General features: G+C 48.0%; 1 protein-coding gene across 15 annotated transcripts in view; it reads left to right on the top strand.

Annotated features, from left to right (window-relative positions):
• The window catches only part of TRIO (trio Rho guanine nucleotide exchange factor), a 341653-nt gene that overhangs the window by 253232 nt on the left and 67408 nt on the right, over window positions 1-21013 (top strand). For 11 of the 15 annotated variants that reach the window (XR_010413353.1, XM_064596845.1, XM_064596844.1 and 8 more), the window contains exons 33-35: window positions 411-510; window positions 2793-2936; window positions 12632-12875. Coding sequence is in view for 13 of the 15 variants with exons in the window: in XM_064596845.1 (XP_064452915.1) it covers window positions 411-510; window positions 2793-2936; window positions 12632-12875 (488 nt within the window). In the remaining 2 variants the exon portion in view is untranslated. Of the gene's footprint in view, window positions 1-410; window positions 511-2792; window positions 2937-12631; window positions 12876-13012; window positions 13191-21013 lie in introns of all 15 variants that reach the window. The other 4 variants (XR_010413354.1, XM_064596854.1, XM_045863432.3 and 1 more) reach the window with 2 other exon arrangements.

The following is a 21013-nucleotide window of genomic DNA, read 5'->3' as shown; positions in this document are numbered from 1 at the left end:
CTTCGGCTTAAAGTAAATGAAGTATGCACATCCCTTTCTGTTGCCCTTTCTCATTGCAAGTGTGAGTCTGGACACATATATAGGTCGTGCGTGGGACCGGGACAAGCTGTATCATATCTTAGACGTTCATGTTTCTTGTTTCTGAGCTGGAAATTACCACAACTGTGTCTTCCCACTGTGCGCGTACACGGAGGACACACGTTGGACACGCCGCCCGGCGTGCAACAGGCAGCCACCGCGTAGCCAAGAGTGGCCTCCTGTCCCCGCTCACGCCATGCTGGTTGGGCAGCGTCACGCAGACGGATTTGCGCCTCTTTGAACAAATCGGCCTCCAGCGGCCGACAGGGGCTCTCCACTCGTCTTGAGAAATCCGGCAGGGTCAGGAATGAACAGTTTGTTTGCTTCTTCAGGGATGGAGAGGACCTGGATAGCCAGGGCGATGGGAGCAGCCAGCCGGACACAATTTCCATCGCCTCACGGACGTCTCAGAACACACTGGACAGTGATAAGGTGAGCTGTAACCAGCACTTTCTTTGGCGGGGCGGGGGGGTGGTAATAGCTAGTCTTGGATCCGATAAGAAGCAGCCTGTTTCTATCTATAAATGACAGTTTGTCACCAACATTTCCAAACAGTCGCTATGTGCTGAGTGGTGCCAGAAGCAGAGCAAGGACAAAAAGGTGGGGGTGTCAGGGGTAAAGTCTGAGGATTCAGGAAAAATTGCCTGCCCTTCCCAGTGTCATTACAGGTTTTCTCTCAGGGTGTTCTAGGGCAGGTGTTTAAGCTTTGTAATTTTACATGAAGCAGAAGAACCAGTCATTTTAGGTTAAATGCTTCACGGAGCCCCGATGAGAAAAGTGGAGCTGCTGTGATTCGGCAGGGGCGCCGGCATCCTCAGGTGGGCCCTGCGGCTCCGCCTCAGAACGTAGGTGTGGCAGGACGCAGGAAACGCTATCAGAAAACAGCCGAGGGGTAGAGTATCTCATGATCTGTCCTGATGGAATCCCAAAACCAACAAAAGAAATCGACGGGAGAATTTGGAATCCAGGCTAAGGTGAGGCACAGATCACCAGAGTCATCTGTAAAAGCCAGTGGGGGGACGTTCACGTCAGCTAAATAAGTCTTCCGTTCCCGCTGAGGTGAGCACGTGTCCTGTTTCTAAACTGCTAGACCAAGTTCTCCAAAAAGGTTATTTGATAGTAAATAGGGGTTTTACTTAATGTGCCAGCAGTTCAGAATTCCTGCGTTTCCTACTGTGTGATGTAGGCTGTACTTCCTTATGTGAGACATTCGTCCCGATGGGGGGACGCGGGAGTCTGTTCTTTGCCCGGTGTTTGCACAGCCCCTCGTTTGTAGCCAGGAAGTGTCCTGACTTCACCGTCCTTTGGAAGCGACTGCTGACCTAGGAGAGGGTCCAGTATCAGGGACTGTTTCCGATGGCAAGTCCCAGTGGCCCAGATGGGGGGCTTTTTCTCACGCGATTTTGCAGAGGATTCATGGCGTGTAATGCAGTTTCCAAGAGAGAAGTGAGTGCGTTTAAAAGTATTGCTCCCCTACAACGATTTCTTTTTCAAAATCCTCCGGGTTTGAGTCATTTGTTTTTTTCTATTCAATTTTTTGAGTTCACTGAATTGTGAGTCCTAGAACTTAGAATGGTCAGAGTAATAGGATGGAGAAGAAAAACAGTGTCTCATTTTATTTTGTTCAGAGCCCAGTGGCAAATATGTCTTGCCAGTGGTAGTAATGAGGAAGAAGAGAGATGAGACGTCAGGCATCTGGTATGCTATAGCTGTGTCTGCTGCCGTCCCGCCCCATAGCCATTTAGTTGAGAAAATAAAGTTTGAACTTGGAAACATTTCGTTAGACTATTTTCTTTAAAAAAAATCGAGGTGCCTGAGTTCTCTAAGCAGTCCGTTTACGCAAGACTCCCACCTGAAGGAAATAACAGTAGCTCAGGTTGAGGGGAGCGGCCACCTTCCTTCACCCCTCACAGACTCGCCGGTGAGCATCCCCACTCTGACCATCGATCGGCCCATCAGGCTAACAAGTGCACGTTCTTCCGGATACACTCTTCATGGATCTGGTCTGGGCTTACTCTAGAAATGAGTTTTAAAGTTTACTTTCTAGAAATAAGGTATTCGAATGAAATTGCCAAACAGATAAATACCTGTAAAAGGTTTTGCCTTTTGAAAGGTATGTTTTGCCTTTTGAAACGTGTGTTAAGACTTTCCTGGAGGTTGGTCCAAAAAGAAAGGGTGACTGTTTTTTCAGGTGGTATATGTGTAAATGGGTGGGTGTCAGTGGTGGTTTGGAAATGCCCCCTGTGTCTGGTAAGGGGCTCTGACTCCTTTTCCCACTCAGATGGAGTTGGTCCGCTGCGTGCTGTGCTTTCTGGCCCGTGGAATATTTCTGCACTCGTACTCTGTCCGAGCCCTCATCCCCTGAGGTGTGGCTGACTGCAGTTCACAGAAATAAGACTCTATCCTGGAGTTAGGAAGAGTGTAACTAGTTGTGCTTCGGATCTGTTGTAGTAGGATAGGCTTATGTGAACTTGGACGCAGGCCTGCACGAGTCCTATAGAAAAATGAGGCATTATCCTAAAGCTAGTATGATAGCAAATTCTGTTTGTCCCCAGTGAGAGAGGAGGAACGAATCACTACCAGAAAAGTATAGGTTTGCAGGAATTAACCATCTTACCCTGCGAGTCTACCAGGGTGTTAGGCTTTTTAAAGAACTATCTACTGAATCTTCTACCTGTGGAGGTAATTCACCATTTTCTGCTTCCCTCATCTAGTGCATGATCTCTAAACTTCGGTGTGTAGCTCAGAACTCCCTGAGGACCACTTCTGCAGATACAGCCCCTCCACCCGCGCTGTACAGAGGCTCTCTCGCCGGCAGCTCCCAGCCTGACGTTCCCGTGATTCCTAGCCATCTGGAAGTAATGACACTCCAGAACTCGTTTTTTAAGTGGACCTGGCATGTATTTCCTTAAAGATCCCTCACTGAGATCATAGGTGCTTGATAAGCTCAAAAGTACCAAAAAGGGATGAACTGTCTTCCTAAGACCGTAGAACTGCAGCTAGTTACCTTCTTCAGTTCTTGGGGTCTGTATTTAGGATGAGAATAAATAGCATGTGGTATTTCATGATGATAAAATCTGGAGTTTGGAGAGGACATTCCCATTTGGCCTTATGTGAGAGAAAGGATGTGTTTGCTACCACATGAATGCCAGTATGTCTGTGTTCTCTGCTTCCGGAGGGTTCTCCTGTTGCTTTCTCCCCGTTTTATACTTCTAGTAGATATTTCAGGGTTGTAGACGAGTCAGGAAAATACATTTTGAAAATTAGGCAACTGCATCCTTTTTCGAGTTAGCTTGTAAAACGCACTGTTTGACTGAACTAGGCTTAGCCAGAAAACCCCCTTCTCTCTGATGGCAGTAACTTTTCTTGTCTCAGGGTTCTTTCCACCCCGCATATTTCAGGTTTAAGCAGCCTCTGATGACACAGGCAGATAGATCTGGTGAGGGAAATTACTTAACCATATTCTGCCTGTTGGACTTAATATATGATGCCTGGTTATGAGTTAGTTGTTATCAAGGACTTTGGTTTCATTTCAGAAACTGGGTGGGGGGATGTTTTTGACTCGGCCTCTTGGAGAATTCGTAAGGAAAAGTTATCTGCCCAGTGCTGTAGTAATTCTCGATGAGGCACATAGGATGTTTCTGGAAGAGTCTGTTGAGGAGGGGCTGCTGGAGACGCCCTCTTTCCAGGGAGCACTGTTTGCAGAGCTGAATAGGCATGTCACAGATACAAACCACATGCCTCATGAGCACATTTCTTTCTTTGAAAACATCAGGTTTAAAATATGCCATCTCCTTGTTCCAAAAGTAAGTTTAGCAGCGATTCTTGCCCATATTCATGGTACTTAACGCTGATAAAATGATCTTATGAAAATATAATTTGGATTCCAAAGAAATCAAATTGTTGCCAAATTCTTATCTCATTTGTCCTGAGCTTGTCTCCCTGAGGTAGGGAGGAGAATGCTGAGCCAGCCTTCAGGACACTGAGGAGATGAGGGAGGTCTGATGACCCTCACAGGGCCACCCAGCAGCGGAAAGCTAAAGCCAGGAACAAAATGTGGATTTAATTACCTGCTAGAGTCTAGACCTTATTATTTCACATTAGTGCTGGATATGGAGCTAAATATTTTAGTGTATTAAAGAAGCATTTTTAACCTTTTCCCTTCTGTTTGCCTTATTAGTCTATGGTTCATTTTACATAACAAAAACTTATAAAGAAAATAGAAAATACAGGAATCAAATATAGGCTACTCTAGAACAAAGCATCTTGGGGTCAAGATGAATTGCCAAAGCAAGATGAGGGGGCCTGTGGGCAAGCTGACCCAAGCCTTCGGGGGCCAGTGTGAGCTTTCTTTTACATCGAAGGTAAAGCAGTTCTTATTTTTACTGAATGAGAAATTCAACTGAGACTGATACTTGGCATGAACTGCCCTAAGCTTAAAATGTGAATATATGAATCCACATATTTAAAAGAGGAAGTGGTTTCAGTTACTCTTAATGAAGTCTATATAGCACTATATTGGGGATAGGCGATTTTATGCAGTTAAAAAGTCAACCAACTTTCTCTATGAAGTGACATTCTAACGACAGGAACTTGGATTTATGTAAATTGTAGTGTACACATTTTAAAATGGGGCCAAATTCACGTTTTGAGAGCGGAAACCTGTGTTGAGCCTACTTAGGAAATACCACCTGCTTCCTTCCAGCCCCCCTTGCGCACCTGGCACAGAGCAGCCCTGCCAGGAGCCACATGAACCCTGGTTCTGAGCTCCGCAGCTTGCCTTCCGAGCTCTCCTGCTGGCCGAAAGTGCTGGAAGCAAGAGGGTGCCTTGGCTCTTAGGAGGAGCTCAAGCTGTTGGCCTTGCCAGAGCTCTCAGTCTCCTAGGACCTCACGTAGGTGTGCCCCTGTGTGGGCATGACAGCGAGTGCTTTAATTCAGAAGCCTTTCTCCAGGACAGAGTTTTAGTCTCCCCAGACAGAATACCCCAGACTTGCTCAGAGTGTGACAGAGTGGTTACATCACATAGCAGATGCTTAGGAACAAGGAAGTGCTCGCCAGCCAGACCTCTGGGCTCTGCTCCTTAGCAGCCTTGGGCAGTTAGCTCACCTGTCTGTGCCTCAGTCTCCTCATCTGTAACTGGGGACAATACTTAACTACTCAGCTCATGGGGCTGTGAATATTGAAAATGTGTAATGTGCTGAGAACAGTGCCTAGCATGTACTGAGCACTTAATGAATAGCTATTGCTATGTCTTCATCGTTAAAAGTGCTGCCTTCTCCCTCATTCCTGGACTGTTGATATTCACTGCTAGCTGTTGCCGATCACTCTCTGTGTCGGCCTCTCTGTCCTCCTATTTGCCCGCTCTTGACTGCAGTGGATTTGGAGCTGTGTTTGTTAGGAGCTAGAAGCTGCCCTAAGAATAAATTGCTCAGTGTTAGTGCCTGGACGTAAGCATTGTGGGGGCTCGACAGTAAACTACCCCATACTGAATGGGGGGGGTCAATGAAGAAGAGGGGGGATTCCTGCTCAAAACATTTCCCACCCCCCCCAACACACACTCATCTTTAACCCTACGGAATTAGCTGCATTGTGGCCACAGGCACATAAAAGGACTGCATGCTCTTCACAGATGTCACCCATCTTTGTCGATCACCCACTGTGATCCAGCCCAGGACAGGTGCTTCAGCACAGGAATGAACAGGGAGACAAGGCCCCTGCCCCCACCAGCAGCCTGGGTGATGGAGCACACCTGGTGTTTGTTTCTTCCTTTTGCTAATCTTTGTTTTCAATTTTCCTTAGTGGCTGTGGTTTTTTGTAATTTTTGACAAGTTTTTTAAGTGCTTTCATAAAACCACAAAGTGGAATGTAGTCTTTGATAATTTTAGTTAATCAGAAAAACAGAATTGCCCACGCTAGAGAGCCTCAGTTCTTTTTCTTTTCCATTTTTTTTCAGTAGGCTCCATGCCTGGCATGGAGCCCAGTGTGGGGCCTGAACTCAGGACCCTGAGATCAAGACCCTGACCTGAGATCAAGAGTCAGATGCTTAACCGACTGACCCACCCAGGCGCCCCAGAAAGCCTCAGTTCTTTTTTTTTTTTTTTTTAAAGATTTTTATTTATTTATTTGACAGAGAGAGACACAGTGAGAGAGGGAACACAAGCAGGGGGAGTGGGAGAGGGAGAAGCAGGCCTCCCGCAGAGCAGGGAGCCTGACGCGGGGCTCGATCCCAGGACCCTGGGATCATGACCTGAGCCGAAGGCAGACACTTAACGACTGAGCCACCCAGGCGCCCCAGAAAGCCTCAGTTCTAAGCAAAGACAGATTTTTTTTTTTTAATACAAAATTTGGGTAGAAATGTAACAAGAGTGTTTATTAAAATAGTGGTACACTGAAAAGTGCTTTTAATGTAAATTTTACAGTACTGATCAGTACAGTACTATTGAAGGTCATGACATAGTTTTGATTTGGACTTGAGGCTGGAGGTTTATTCTAGTTGTTCTTCCTTCTGGCGAGAAGCCCAGTCAGCTGGCTAACTGGCTGTCATTCCTTAGCTCTTTGCATTGGTATCCCTCCATCAAAGACAAAGAGTCATTTTTCACGTTACCTTTTCTGGATGAAGGATGGTCTTGCTCACTCAGGAAACTCAGCAAACAGGTTTCTGTGGGTTAAAGTGTCTTACAAAGCTTCCTGTTTTCCAGGGCCAGATGACTTAAGGTAATGGTGGTGGTCAGCTGTCTACTTTCCAGCTCTTGCGCCTTTTTCGGCATGAACCCCCTGTGCTCGTTCATTCCCCCCCCGCCCCCATGCCTGTTCAGCAGGTGCTAGCATTTCTCGTTCTAGTATGTGAGCGAGGGGAAATGAGATGTTGGCACAGGTCAGTGTCTGTGAAGCCTTGAAGCCTGATACATATCGCTGTCCTGTCTCCAGTTAGCCTGACTTTGTACATTTAAATTTGCCTTTTTAGTTGTGGCTTTTAAATTGGGTTTTTTTACATCTAATTTTCCATTCCACCTCATGTATATCAATCACACAGTCAAGGAGGCCTTGGTTCCAAGAATTATTTTCATATCAGAAAACGTGCGTGATTATTTTCAAATCAGTGCGTGATCACGTCAGTAAAGAGTGAAGAATTAACGTCCCTGAATACCACACTCAGTATTTCTTTTCTGGATAAAATGTTGGGTATGGTAAGCTGGTGCTTTTGGAAAAAAAAGAAAAATTCTCTCACAGATTTCTTTTGCGTGTGTGTGTATAGTAAAAACCATGTAAAAATTACCCTATTAACCATTTGTTCAGTTCTCACAGATTTCTTTCTGTACCCTCGATGTGTGAGAGCCCATGACAGTGACCCTCCCTGAAACTCAGCAGCAGATTTTGGTGAAGGCTTCTCCCATGGCGTCAGGGTCGGGATGAGCGTGGGCTCTGCGGCCCACGCCTCCGTGAAGTTGCGCAGTGAGAAGCCTGGGTGGGTGAGAGCCTGGGGTGGGATGCATTTCCTTGAGGAGCTCTCTGGCTGCCAGAGGCGGCCTCCCTCTTGGAAGCATTGCCGGTAATGGAGCTGTACTCTCTCATCCCCTGAACCAAGCAACCAGTCTTTGGTCCGCTCTGTGTGAAACCTCCACAAAACCGCAAGACTCTTTTGTGAGGTTTCTGAATGACTGAACCGTACTGGGCTGTAGGATGGGACTGTTCACAGAGTTGATACACTTTGTTCTTTGGGGGAAAATGGCTTTTATTAGACCACAGTGCCGCTTTCCTTTTGAATTGCTCTCAGAAAATTGGCCAGACACCCACCTGCAGTTGATCTTCGGTTCTTGAAGTAGAATCATTTGCAGCAGGGGCTGCATCGTCCACCATGGCTGTTGTGAAGAGCCTGCTCTTCCTCCAGCAGAACCTGCCGCACAGCTCACCTGGGAGTGCCGTCAGCTCTTTGCTGTCAGACTCTGTGTTCTGGCAACATCAGACTGCCTCGTTGTCATGCACCAGGGAGGGGATGCTCTGAGGAGTGGTGGGCTGAGAATTCCCCAGCCGTGGGGACTAAAACAGTTTAGTCACCACCATTAACTGGGTTCAGGCAAAGCAACAGTATAATGTGGTTTCTCCAGAAAACATAAAAAGTAAAATTCTGTTCTGTGTGGTGAAGATTCAGCATGCCAGTGATCGGAGATGAGTATTTCATTCTTTTGGGTGAAAGCCCACAGCTTGTTCACATTCAGTCTTTCTGGAGAGAATTCAGGCAGAGGGACCCTGGTTTGATTCCGCTGATCGAGTCATTGGATCATTGGAGTTCCCCTGGGAGCCCTCTTCAAGGGACACAAGGTGGTCTGGTCCTGCAGGAGGCATTTCATGGCTGGTTTCCATCGTCTGTGCGCTAAGGCGCGTTCACGGCCGTGGTTTTTAGTCATCACAGTTGTTTTTTAAAGGAGAAAAGCAGAAAGATTGGGGGTGGAGGGAAGGACTGTCTTCTGATGTGAATTTCACAAGAGTTAACGTGAGTCATGGAAACTGAGATTTTCATCAATTGCAATCCTAAACTATGTGCATGTGGTAAGGAGCCCCTGATAGAAGTCCATAAAACCCACAGAAGTGAACAAGGGTCCTGTGTGAAAATGTTCTCAAGGTACGCTTGGAAGAGAGAAGTGAGTTGTAAACTAGATCAGTGGAATGGTAACTCAACACAGTAATGAAATTGGGTCACTGGTGATGGAAGTAGCATTGAAAACAGATACAATCTCGGTCACACTTCATGACGTCTGTTATCTGAACTTTTTCTCCTTAGGAATTCAGTTCCTAAAAGGCAGTAATGATTTGCATTGCTTCCTCAAAATAGTTACTTTAAGTCTTTTATTTTTCAAAGTTTTTTTTTTTTTTAAGTTGGCAAACTGGTTTTAAAGGCAGGTTTTGTAGTAAGTTTAAAATATTCAGATGTGAACATTGAGACAGAAATCCGCAGGACTTCTGTGCCTTAGAAAACATCCTTTTAGTCCTCCCCTTAAAGATTTGTGAAGGAGATTCTCATGGTAAAGCCAAACAGATACAGTGTTTTGTAACGATAATTTTAGCACTGTTTGAAAACAGATTCTTGTACTAGATTCTGTTAGTAAGTTCTCTAAAGTCTTTGAAAAAGAATTTTAACTCAGTGTGAGATTCTTTGTCAGAACAGCCTTGATTTTTATTTCTTATGCTCGGTCAAGTCCACAGATGTTTCCAATAGTTTTTGATTACTCTGTAAGGGGCTAAGGCATCAGTGCCAGAAATAAAGTCGAGCTTAACGCTCCGCTTCTTCTTGGGCAGCCCCTTTCTCTCCTTCCCACCCTTCCCCCACCCGCAGAATGCACCACGTGGCTTTGAGCAGTCTGAGAAATTAATAAAACGCTCAAGAATGAAGCCAGCAAAGGGCTGGTGATGAGATAATGTGTCTTGAAGTTGTGCTTCCCAGGGTGGGGGGTGGAGAAACGTCCAGGCGGCGTGAGGGGCTGGTGGCTTGGGGCTCTGGGAAGGGGGCGACGCGCTGCGCACCCACATGCACAGGCAGGTCACTGGTGGCTGTGGGAGAGCTGAAGGGGGCCTGAAGGGGGCCGTAGGAAGTATGGACCCTGCGGGGCCTCAGCACGCTGGACTCCATACTGCGGCTCCTTCACTGGTCACACCTTCCCTGGGACAGGAAACATTCCTCCTTTTTGTTACAGGGATTAACCACTTCTATAATGTGGGGTTTTACAAGGAAAATTCTCCAGCCTGGGCCTCTGCCTTTAGCTTTTTAACGTTAGCATCTTCGATTGTTCACGGAGACACGTGTAAGATTTAGCATGGGTTTCCCACAGAGGAATTTATACCATTTAGAAGGGGATTAAACATTTGTGAGTAATTTCCTTTGTGGCCTAGCAAAGACAGTTCGTCTTGTTGATATCTGTGCTTTATTATGGAAGAGTTTTGTTGTGTTTTGCTTTCTGTGGTTGTCTTGTGGACATGTGTTTCTTATTGTAAATATCTAACTTTCTCTCCAAAGAGAGGCTGTTAGAACAGGAGGATAATGAATAGCATGGGGCATGACGGGGGGCCCTGAGCCTGTGCGGGAGGCATGGATTCCCAGGTCTCTGTGAGCGCGGGGGAGCTGCGAGGCCTCTGGAACGAGGCTGCTTCCCAGCATGGGGTCTGGCCCGCCCTTCCACCCATGGGCCACAGCCCAGCCCGCCTGCTCTCCTGCCGTGCAGGGGGACAGAAGCCCGGGCATGTGGCACATTGAACATAGGCAGAGGTAGCTCCTGAAGTCACGTTCTATTTCGGTTTTTCAAATGCAGTGCCTTCATTTTTAGAGCAAGCCTATTTGGCCTTTTTCACTTCCGCAAATGTTGGACTGCTGCTGGATGCAAAGCACTGGGCGAGCTGGGCGTTCAGCCTATCAACGCTGCCTCGTACGGACTCCGTACCTGCCGCTGTGGGCACTGGGGCTCAGCGGTGACCAGGACGGGCCCCATCTCTCCCCTCACGGACCAGGCATGGAAGGTTCACAGAAAAACAACAAGCCTGTTTGCTGGTGCTGAGGGCACACACATACATAACCCAAGACATGGCTCATTTCAGAATCGTGACAATTTATTTAAACACTCAGTGCTAAGGTAGATGCAGGAGCAACTTCTAAGAGAGCTTTTTTTTTTTTTTTAAGATTTTATTTATTTATTTGACAGAGAGAGAGACGAGGAGAGAGGGAACACAAGCAGGGGGGAGTGGGAGAGGGAGAAGCAGGCTTCCCGCCGAGCAGGGAGCCCGATGCGGGGCTCGATCCCAGGACCCCGGGATCATGACCTGAGCCGAAGGCAGACGCCTAACGACTGAGCCACCCAGGCGCCCTCTAAGAGAGCTTTGATGGGTGGGCAGAGCTTAAAATAGACAAAGCGAAGACGAGGGGGCTCTGAGCAGACAGGACCTCCTGCACACAGTGCAGGCAGGATGCACCTCAGAGAAGACATACTCCAGGCTGTGGGTCACGTGAGGAGAAGCCAGCGAACATGCCTGGCAGGGCGGGCTGGGACCTGGCTGTGGGAGCTTTGAATCCCATGCTCGGCAGTTGAGGCCTGAGGTGCTCGAATGGAGGCTTCACATTTCACAAAGGCAACTGCCAGCAGTGCTCCCCTGGCTTGGAAAGTGAGCCTCCATGGAGTATGGTAGAGAGGCCGCCGGGAGGCCACCGTAAGATCCACATGACGTGTGGCATGGCAGGGCAGAGGAAGGAGGTAATCCGAGGGCCTGCCTTAGGTCTGTTTGGTGGCATTTGGAGAGCAAGAGTTTTTAACTTGGGTGACTTAATTGTGATATCATTATCCAAAAGGCACCACTGGAAGATAAACAAATTGGGGAGGTGGGTAATGAGTCATGTCCTGGGCTGACTGCTTTGGAGGGAAATGTCCACAACGGTGAGGGCAACCGTGTCTAGCTGTCATCTGGGATGTCTGCTTGGGGGGGAGTCCTCAGCGTAGAGTGTGTGGTTACAGAGCCATATCGGGGCACAGAGCTGGAGCCACCGGGCTACCTGGATTGAAGAGCCGGAGGGGACAATCCAAAGACGGGGAGCTGGTTCACAACATCTCGTGGAGGACCGATGTTAGTGTGTGTGATTATGAGCTGTCCCCATGGTGTGAACAGTCTGAGGGGCAGACATATGGGGTACAGGCCACAGTAAGCAAGTGGCCACGAGAAGGCCACACACCTGTTTTATAAGCAGAGATCATGGCGTGGATGTATCTTTCTGGAGTTCATGGATTCGCTTCGAAGGGCCTAAGCATTAGTAGAGTTTTAATGGACAGAAAATGGGAGTGAGCTTAGTGAGAGGAGAGAAGAAGGGAAAGGAGCTTCAGGCCAGAAACACGTAGCGTATGGGAAAGAAGCCAGTGTCCGTAGAGCATATGGGCTGGCATGCTGAAGCACAGCGTGGGCAGGGGGCCTGCAAAGGATTGGCGGGGAGCGTCCACTAAGAGGTGTCCTGGAGGGACACCTGGGGAGGCGCTCTTGCAGGGTTTCGCAGAGAGAGTAAGTCATGCTCTGCCCGTATGTGGGGTCTCGCGGCCCCTTCGGTCTCCCTGCTCTGTGGCTGCTCCGTGTTGGACCCAGGTGGTGCCCGAGAGCCCTCACGATAATAGCACGGGATGCTCCAGCGCCAAGTCGGAAGTGAAATTTTGAATAAAACTGTCATGTCATCACCCTGTGGTGCAGGGATCCCCCAAGTAGCCTTGAAACAGGTTTTACTAGTTAGCCCTGTGTTTAAAAATGATTATTATAGCACATTTTGAGCAATAATGTCTCAGGCACAAAATGATGTGGACGCTCCTATGAAAAATTGTATCAGGTTCTGACCGCGAAACCCTCAGAAATCATAACCATATATTAAAACCCCAAAAGGTCCGTAACTGCCCACATAATTCCGAAGGGAAACGAGGGGGTAGTGAGACTGGAGAGCCCTGACTCAGGCGGGGGCAGGACGTTGCTGGCCCAGGTCGGCCTCCCCGCCGCCGGGGCAGTGACTGGGCCTCGCTGACGTGTCCCTCTCCCTCCCCAGCTCTCTGGTGGCTGCGAGCTGACAGTGGTGATCCACGACTTCACCGCCTGCAACAGCACAGAGCTGACCATCCGCCGGGGCCAGACCGTGGAGGTTTTGGAACGGCCCCACGACAAGCCTGACTGGTGTCTGGTGCGGACCACCGACCGGTCCCCCGCTGCAGAAGGCCTGGTTCCCTGCGGCTCTCTGTGCATCGCCCACTCGAGAAGTAGCATGGAAATGGAGGGCATCTTCAACCACAAAGGTAGGAATCCTGAGGCACGGCTGGCTAGTGCCCACTGGGAATGACCCTGGTGCTTCTGGCCCTGTTTCTTTGCAGCCTTGTCCTGTGTGCCTCAGGCCGTTCTCACCGTGGCTCTGGGCCTTTCTAATCCCATCAAGAACTGCAGTGGAAACAAGGATTGCACATGTTGCTCAGAAATGATGATTGCCTCATTTCCCAAAATCGTATCCGTTTGGAGAATGAAAAGGGGGCTGTTCTTCTTGGGCCAGTGTCCTTCATAAATGGAGAACACAAAGAAGGAAGAAGGTGCCATTCTCCTCCAGGGGATGAAAGCAGGTAGGGGAGGTGGGATCGTATTCAGCTTCTCCTTCATGAGGTTTTCACGTTGTGGATTTTTTATTTTGTTAGTGTTAATCCCAGGAAATCAAGCATGCAGGCCCTGAGCTTAGCCACGCCTCCTCTCTCTCCTGTAAAGTATCTCAGAACTCGCCCAAGTGCCCGGGCTCCCCAGGCGGCGTCGCATTGGAGCTGGCCCCGAGGGAGAGGGTGGCGGGTTGGGCAGGGCTCAGGGTGGGGGGAAGGCCGCGGCTGTGCCGTGACTCTGACAACAGGGACTTCTGAAAGAAGCACTTTTCCCCTGAAATGACAGGCCGTTTGAACCAAACAGCATTTGGCATTCCTTGGTGGTTCTTCTATTTAAAGGTAACTGTGGCAAGACTGCTTTTCCGTGTGTGTCTAGATGGGTCAGCAATGGGCTCCTGGCGATAGTACGAGGGCATGTTTGTCCACAGTGTCCAGCGTGGCAGCCGCCGGACAAATGTGGCTGCTGGGCACTTCAGATGTGGCCCGTTGGAACTGAGGTGCTCTGCGGGGTGTCAGACACTGCTAGATTTGAAGACCTACCTGAAAAACCACATGTAACTGTTTTAGAGCCATGATAGGTTGAAATGCTAATAGAGTTCATAGAGTTAAATAAAATGTTATAATTAATGTCTTCATTTCCTGTTTACTTTTTGAAACTGTGGCTACTTAGAAAATTTTAAATTGCGTATGCAGCTTGCTTGACATTTCTGTTAGACAGTGCTGGTTTTATCTCCGTGAAAAGCAAATTTGAGACTTTAAGCCCTTTTGAGAAACATTGGTCATTTATAGCTTCTAGAAAAGTGCAGAATGTGTAGAGTTTATCTGCTTTGAACCATATTATGTCACAGTCTTCATTTCTCTGCAACACTGGCAGATGGCACACTCTTCCAGATCTGGGGAGATGCAGTTTGTTTTCCTGAGAGAAGATCACTCTACTCTGCCATATTCCTGTTCTTTTCTATTAATTTTGGAATATTCTGGTCACTCCCTCCATTTGTCATCTGTGCTCTCTTTGCATTCTTCATGACCTGTCTCGGGGCCCTTCCTCTGGCTACGGAGGTGCATTGAGCTCATTGCATTGAGCTCAATGAGGCTGCACAGGATACAGTTACTGATTAGCTCACCTCATTAATTATGGGCACAACCCTGGTCCAGATCCCTCAGGGCCTAAATGTGACCTGAATGTCACCCCAGTAAGAAATTAGAAGAATTCAGCTATCATTTCTCCAGGGATCCAAACAGAAAGAGAATTTTCCAATTTTGGCCAAAAGCCGAGGTGTGGGCTTTCATTCCTGGCGAAGCTGTCTGTGAGTTTAGAGCAGCAGTGGATACCCCCCCCACCCCCCCACCCCCCCCCGCTGTGGCCCTTCAGTCCCAATAGGGGTCTGCACTGGGCCAGCCCATTGCCAGAGCACTTCCAAAGTTGCATAATATATTTAAGTCCTTGAGTTGGAGTTGAAACTAAAGTACAACTTCTCCCCTCGAGTTTCTCACACAGAGCAGCCCTGGTGAGCTTAAGCATGCTACAAACAACACTTGTTCTGAAAGATTTCTTTTTATATGTGCCTTCCCCATGGTGTGTTCTTTGCTTCCTGGTGTTCACAATTGCAGGCTAGCCAAGAGGAAAGAACTATGTATTTATCCCACTTGACTTTGTCCTGAAAAGTTCTTATGGAGGTTGAGTTTTTGCTGGGTTTTAGGTTTAAGTAGCAATTTATTGCCTGGGCCTTTTGTCTCTTATTCTGTGACACTCTAGCACCTGAGAAGTTACTCCTTGCCCCTGAGAAACCCCATCATGCTCTTTCTTTAATAAGAGGGTATATCTTCATTCAGTAAAGCCTGTTGTAGATGGGGGCTCAGAAACCTTCTCCATTTTTAACTTTTTTCTTGCATTTTTATTTTTCCTATAATGCAAAGAATCTCTTAAGATTGTTTGCTTACAGTGTTAGGACCTGGGCTATAGATTAGAGGAGGGGAAGTTTTGGGGCTCTGTGACAGGCCTCTGCCAGAGTGTCCTGTCCATGTTCAAGTCCAGGAAATCAGACCAGGGTCTCCACCTAGGAGAAGAGACCTTCGTCAAATAGGATGAGGATCTGGGAATGAAGCCCAAGAAAAAGACACAAAGACTTAGGGAGCAAGAGGCCACTGCCACCTTGGGAAGCAGGAGATCTAGATTGGCTTCAGCTCAGCCCACAACCCTTCTTCTTGCTCTTACTTGGAAAAGAGTGCATGCCACTATATTGCTCGTATATTGGTGTGTGCGGGGCTGTTGACACCTGTTACGCACGTGCGTCTGCTACCAGACATCTCATTTTGGGCCCCAGGCTGGGCTTGAAGGATATGCAGTGAGGAGTTACGTGTGGCCCCTTCTCTCCAAGAACTTGGTGCCCATCACTGGTGCATCTCCTCTTGACCATCCCAGAAAGCAGGTTGTCTTGCCTTTCACATACTTCCAGACTAGTGAAAGTTAGGGAGTTGTCATTATGTATCTGTCTCTAGATAGTTTCTTGAATGCCTTCTTCGATCTTTACTGTTCTGATCTCCCAAGCGGGAGGCACATTTACTAATTTCTGATTCCAGAATTTTCTCAGCTTTATTGCCTCAATAATTTTTTCATAATTCCCCAGTCTAAAAAACTTAAATTTCCATGAATTTCAGATGTAAAAATCATGCCTATTAAGGTCAGATGTCTGTTTGGTTGTGAATGATATTTTAAAGATTGTGCTGTGACTGTGAGTATAATCAATACATCATCTGAGAAGGCCCCAGTACTCACCGTGAGCACTGCCCAGGTTCACGTGGTGGTTTTTCAGCATTGCTACCATGGAAATCTGTTGGACAATGAGAGTACTTGGAATTTGTAAGCAATAGGTCTCTCTCTTATTTTCTGTTAAACTGAGTGGTGTAGGGAGAGGTTAAAAATACAACTTACTTAAAATGAACAAGACATGTAATTGCTCGATTTGTTTTCCAAGGAGATCGTTTTATGTGTGAAACTAGTTTCCAGTGTGAACACTATCCTGTTGAAAATGCTTTCTGTCTCGTGGGAAAGGCCCACAGAGGCAGGCTGCTGGGGAAACAGTCTTTGCAGACCGGCGGCATATGTGTTTGATGTTCCATCCCTGCCTCGCTCTGGCTGTCATTCCACCTTCTTCACGGCATCTCCAGCCACAGTTACACGGACACCGAGCACATGAAGGTAGAATAAGGATTCAGCAAATTCTCCCGCTCACCCATTCTCACCTGTGTTTGCGGTTTATACCATCTGTGTTACATCAGACTCTGGGGCTGGGGCCTAGACGTGGAGACTGCGTCTGCGCCCGGTGAGTCTGACACGCTGCCGGGACTGCCAGGCATGGGTCTCCCGTGCTCCCCTGGGGATCACGTACGGATGTACTGCTGAAGTCGACACCGCGTAATTATCTTTAATCTCTTAGTAAATCCACGGGATTTTCCTTTCCTGCTGTCTCAACTTGTAAAACTTGTCACTTTTCTCTCTTCGTTTACTTAGTCTTGGTCACAAAAAGTAAACAGGAATATCAGTAGTGTTTATTTTTCTGACGAGGCCAATTCACAACATCCCGTCTTATGCCACTCCAGCTAAGCGATTCAGCTTTTCCCTCTCTTCACAACCCAAGTGACCATGCATGATGGCGCTGGAGAGTTTCTCCCGGCGGTCCTGGTGATAGCCCAACTCGTACACTTGCCACGGGGGGCACGTGACCAATGCCAGAACCCAGGGCTGGTGGTGACGCCACACGAGTTTTCACATAACATAAAACTTAACCATCTCAGCCAGTGTTCTCTTCAGGGGCATTAAGTTCCTTCACATGGTGTCCCTTCACCACCATCCATCCACCAAAGCTCTGTCCCCAGGGAACGCTAACCCCCGTTTCCCTCCCCCGGTATAATTCTGCTTTCTGTGTCGAGGCGTTTGACTCCTCGAGAGTCCTCACGTGGTATTTCTCCTTCTGTGACTGGCTTATTTCCCAACATGATGTCCTCAAGCTCATCCGTGTTGTGGCATGTATGCCCGAATGCCCCTTCCCTCTGAAGCTGAATAATAGTCCTCGGTATGTGTAGGCCACGTTTCATTGATCCAGTCATCCACTGATGGACACTGGGGTTGCTTCCAGCTTTCGGTCCTCGTGAATAATGCTGCTGTGACCAGGAGTGTTCCAGTGTCTCGAGGCCCTGCTTTTACTGCTTTGGGGAATATACCCAGAAGTGGAATTGTCATATGATAATTCTTTTTTTTTTTGGAAAATTTCTGAGCATGCCCACCGCATTTGGTTACCTTGTGAATAATGTATTTCAGACAGACTCTCTTTTCTCCGGCGTCACTCTCGCTGCTGGCCCGCCAGCCCCCCTCCCTGCCCCCCGGCCCCACTGCTCCTTCCTCTCTTACTGCCACTAAAGCACAAATCCCATCATGCCGCGCTCCTCAGAGTCCTTCAGTGACTGCTCTCGCTCAGAGGATAGAAGCCCAGTCTCCCGGCATGTCCTGCAGGGCCTTGTGCCACACACGCCTGTGCTCACACCCTCCCCCTGGTGTGCTGTGTCAGGTACCAGGAGGGGTTTGTCTTACTCCCTCGCCCCTCCCTGACATTCTCTGTCCCTTCCTACCAAGTAAATGAAAAACCCTAAAGGAAGAAAATAAACGTATCCAGTGAGTCCGTGGAGGTGAGGGGAGAACGGAATAAATCTTGGTGCAGTTAACAGTGTTTCAGCACAAAGGCTAAGCTGAGGGTATGAGACAGTCCCAACGAGATGTACTCAGGGACCAAAGACCCACAAGGAAACCCATGGGAACTCTAAAGTACTCACTGCAAGTACTTTAAAACAGATTTCAGCACGAGCAGTGGGTGCAGATATGGTGCTAAACTTACGAACATGATCGAGGAAGTACAGACAACACAGGTTCTCAACAACAGGACCGATGAGGGAGGCAGAGAGCCTTTCATCACACCGAGAGGGAGTGAGAACAGAGAGAAGGGCCCTGGAGTCGTGGGCCCAGAGGGGAGCTTTGCCCGGAGGCCTGGGAGGGCGGTGGGCTCCCCTGGGAATGTACTCTCAGCAGGGGTCTGCATGGGCAGATGAGCCCAGTTCATTGCGAGCCACTCTGTCGAGGTCTGCCTTACATCTCTTTATCTGGATATGTTCCATGGGGCCATTCATCAAAGTTCAGAGAAATGGACACACTTTGTATACCAGAGGTTGCTCCTCAGAATCACTTGTAATTTCTTAAAACAAATGAATGAATGTGCCCAGAGCCCATGCCTGGAGGTCGGAACTCCACGTCTGATTCGCAGGGAACCACTGACCACAACCACTATGGGTAAAATCAGGCTGTGTTTCCCTTAGGGCCCAAAATGCAGTGCATCTGAGCCTCTGTCTTTAGCCTCCCTGCCTCAGCATCTGGGCCCTGTGAGCTGGCGGCCCTGCCTGCTTGTGGGTGGCCGCCCCCCTACCACCCACTCCCCGGCTTTGGGAGGAGGCCAGGTCTCTCCCATGGTCTCAGCTTCCATGTCCCTTGGTCCCCATTTTGTGGAAGTGAGACCAGGTGACAGGACCTTCACAGAGGTTTGCGGTCATGGAAAGGAAGGACTCCGCAGGCCACCAAGTGTGTGCTCTCCCAGGGACCTGAGGCCCTGCCGCCTTCAGTCCCAGCCTGTGCCCATTGTCAGCTGGCCCCCCAGCTCAGAGTGCAGGTCAAAGCTGTTTCCCTCTTCGGAATACAAGCAGGTACTAAGATTCCTCACCCCCATCCAAATCACTCCCCTGGCTCCCAGGACAGCATCAGCCTAGCATAGTGCAGCCGACAGAGGGACGTCTTCTCCTCTCCTGACGGGAGTCATGGCCTCGTCCTGTGCTCTCTTTCCCCCCCACAACCGCCACCCAGAAAAACAGCAGCTCTACAGAGACTAAGGTGCCTCTCTAGAAATTTCTGTAACCAAAAACACAGCTCTGCCGTCCGAGGCCTCTTGCATTTCCTCAAGTATATTGGGGATGACTGGGTTTAAATTTGTTCAACTCACATATCCCCTTTCTCAAATCATGAAGCACTCTGCCCCAAAGGTGGATCAAAATCTCCTACCTCTTGTAACTGCTTATGACTTTTAAATAACCTAATAAGTTCTCAGAAAAATCTGAGGCATTAAAAAGGATTTAGTGATATGAAAAAATTTAGTTGACTATATTGTGATTCTGGTGTATTTAGATATTTATTTAATGCCATATCACCACCGTTAATCAGAAAACACACCCGGCATAGGTGTTTCAAACCTGTATCTGCCCACATACTCTTTAAAAATACGTATAATGGAAGATATGTATACTTTTTCAAAAAAATTAGTTTGGAAAAGAGCAGTTTTTAGTCTGTGAGAACAGCTGCTAATGTAAATCCCTGTGGGAAGACAAACTGAGGAACACAGAGCCCCACCAAGAACAAAGACGTGGTCCTTCTCCTGAGCACCATGTAGCCAAGACAAGGTGATCAATTTAAGACCTATGATTAAGGATTGTTTGCTGTGCAGCATGTAATTACGGAGCCGCACAAATGGGCCATTACTCTGTGAATGCTTCATGCTGGAGGTATTCTCGTGTTCCAACTTTACATTAAAGTGTTTATGAAAACAGGAAAAAACCATGAGCAGGCATTAACACTGTCCATATTAGATCACAAAATTATATAGATGGCAAAGCATAAACAACGAATGAGAAAACCGTCTTCCCACACTTGCTTTAAATGACCAGGAGACGGCGTTTAGGGAGAGAAATATAATCAGGGGAGAAGGCTCACCAGGGAAAGTAGGACGTGCTCTCCTCAGTGTGACTCACGGGCTGGGCAGGGGGTGGCCGCAGGTACAAGACACAGGCATCCGAGTCCCGCTTTCCAACTGCCTCCTCTCCGACATTGGTACATATCAGGCTTTGCCATTTATTAGACAAACTGGGGTTTCTTTCTAAATGTCTTCATTCTAATTAGGGTCTGCAGAAGTCGGGAAAATTTACAGAGATGATACGGGTTTGGTGAAAAACCGTTTAAAAATTGTGTACTGGTTTCCACTAAGTGTTTTGACCATGAGTAAGTGCTGTCCACGGTGGGAAACAATAGTGTATCCCCGTTGAACTGCATTGGCACTTGTCACCATGATTTACGTAGCAGATCATGGCTCTGAGAACACCTGATAAAACAGCACCTAAGAAAAGGGTGCTACACAAACCGAAGTATGTTTTGGCTTTTGCCCCTGTATTCCTTGCTGTGTTCAGAGAAGCCTGAGATGATTTTGTCATTATGTTCCCAGTGCTAACTTTCCGGTAAGCGGTGAGGGTTTTCCTGGCTTGGGCTGTAGATCCTGATAGCTGATCTGCCACTATAGGGAGAAGGGAAGGTGATGTCCCAGCCGATTCTGGACTGGGAGCCTGACAGATGCCTGATGAAAGCTTCGGCACCGGTTCCCAGGACAACGAATGTGGCTGTAAAACGTTTGCACACAATTGCAGCAACGCCACATACAGAGCGTTCTCTAAAGGAGAGAGGAAACAGCAGATTTTGAAATTCACTTTTAGACATTTCGCTTCAGAAATTAAATTGTGAAAAGCTGTAAGCTGAGCTCTCTTATTCCCGCAGTCCTGTTAGCCACGTAAGGATAACCGTTTTTATTACAACGTTCCTAAGCTCTACTTCCGGTATTTTGTTAGGCAAATAGAAACACACACATTCTTGCCTCCATGTTCTTACATAGAAGGTAGCATGTTTTGGCTTTTTGCACTTGGTCAAGCCTTGTAGAATC

Source organism: Mirounga angustirostris, unplaced genomic scaffold, assembly GCF_029215605.1.
Source record: "Mirounga angustirostris isolate CCGP_5_RB_7025 unplaced genomic scaffold, mMirAng1.0.hap1 SCAF_7, whole genome shotgun sequence".
NCBI classification, from domain to species: domain Eukaryota; kingdom Metazoa; phylum Chordata; class Mammalia; order Carnivora; family Phocidae; genus Mirounga; species Mirounga angustirostris.
The sequence above is the reverse complement of the archived record's forward strand: the minus strand, read 5'-3'. Positions and strand labels throughout refer to the sequence as shown.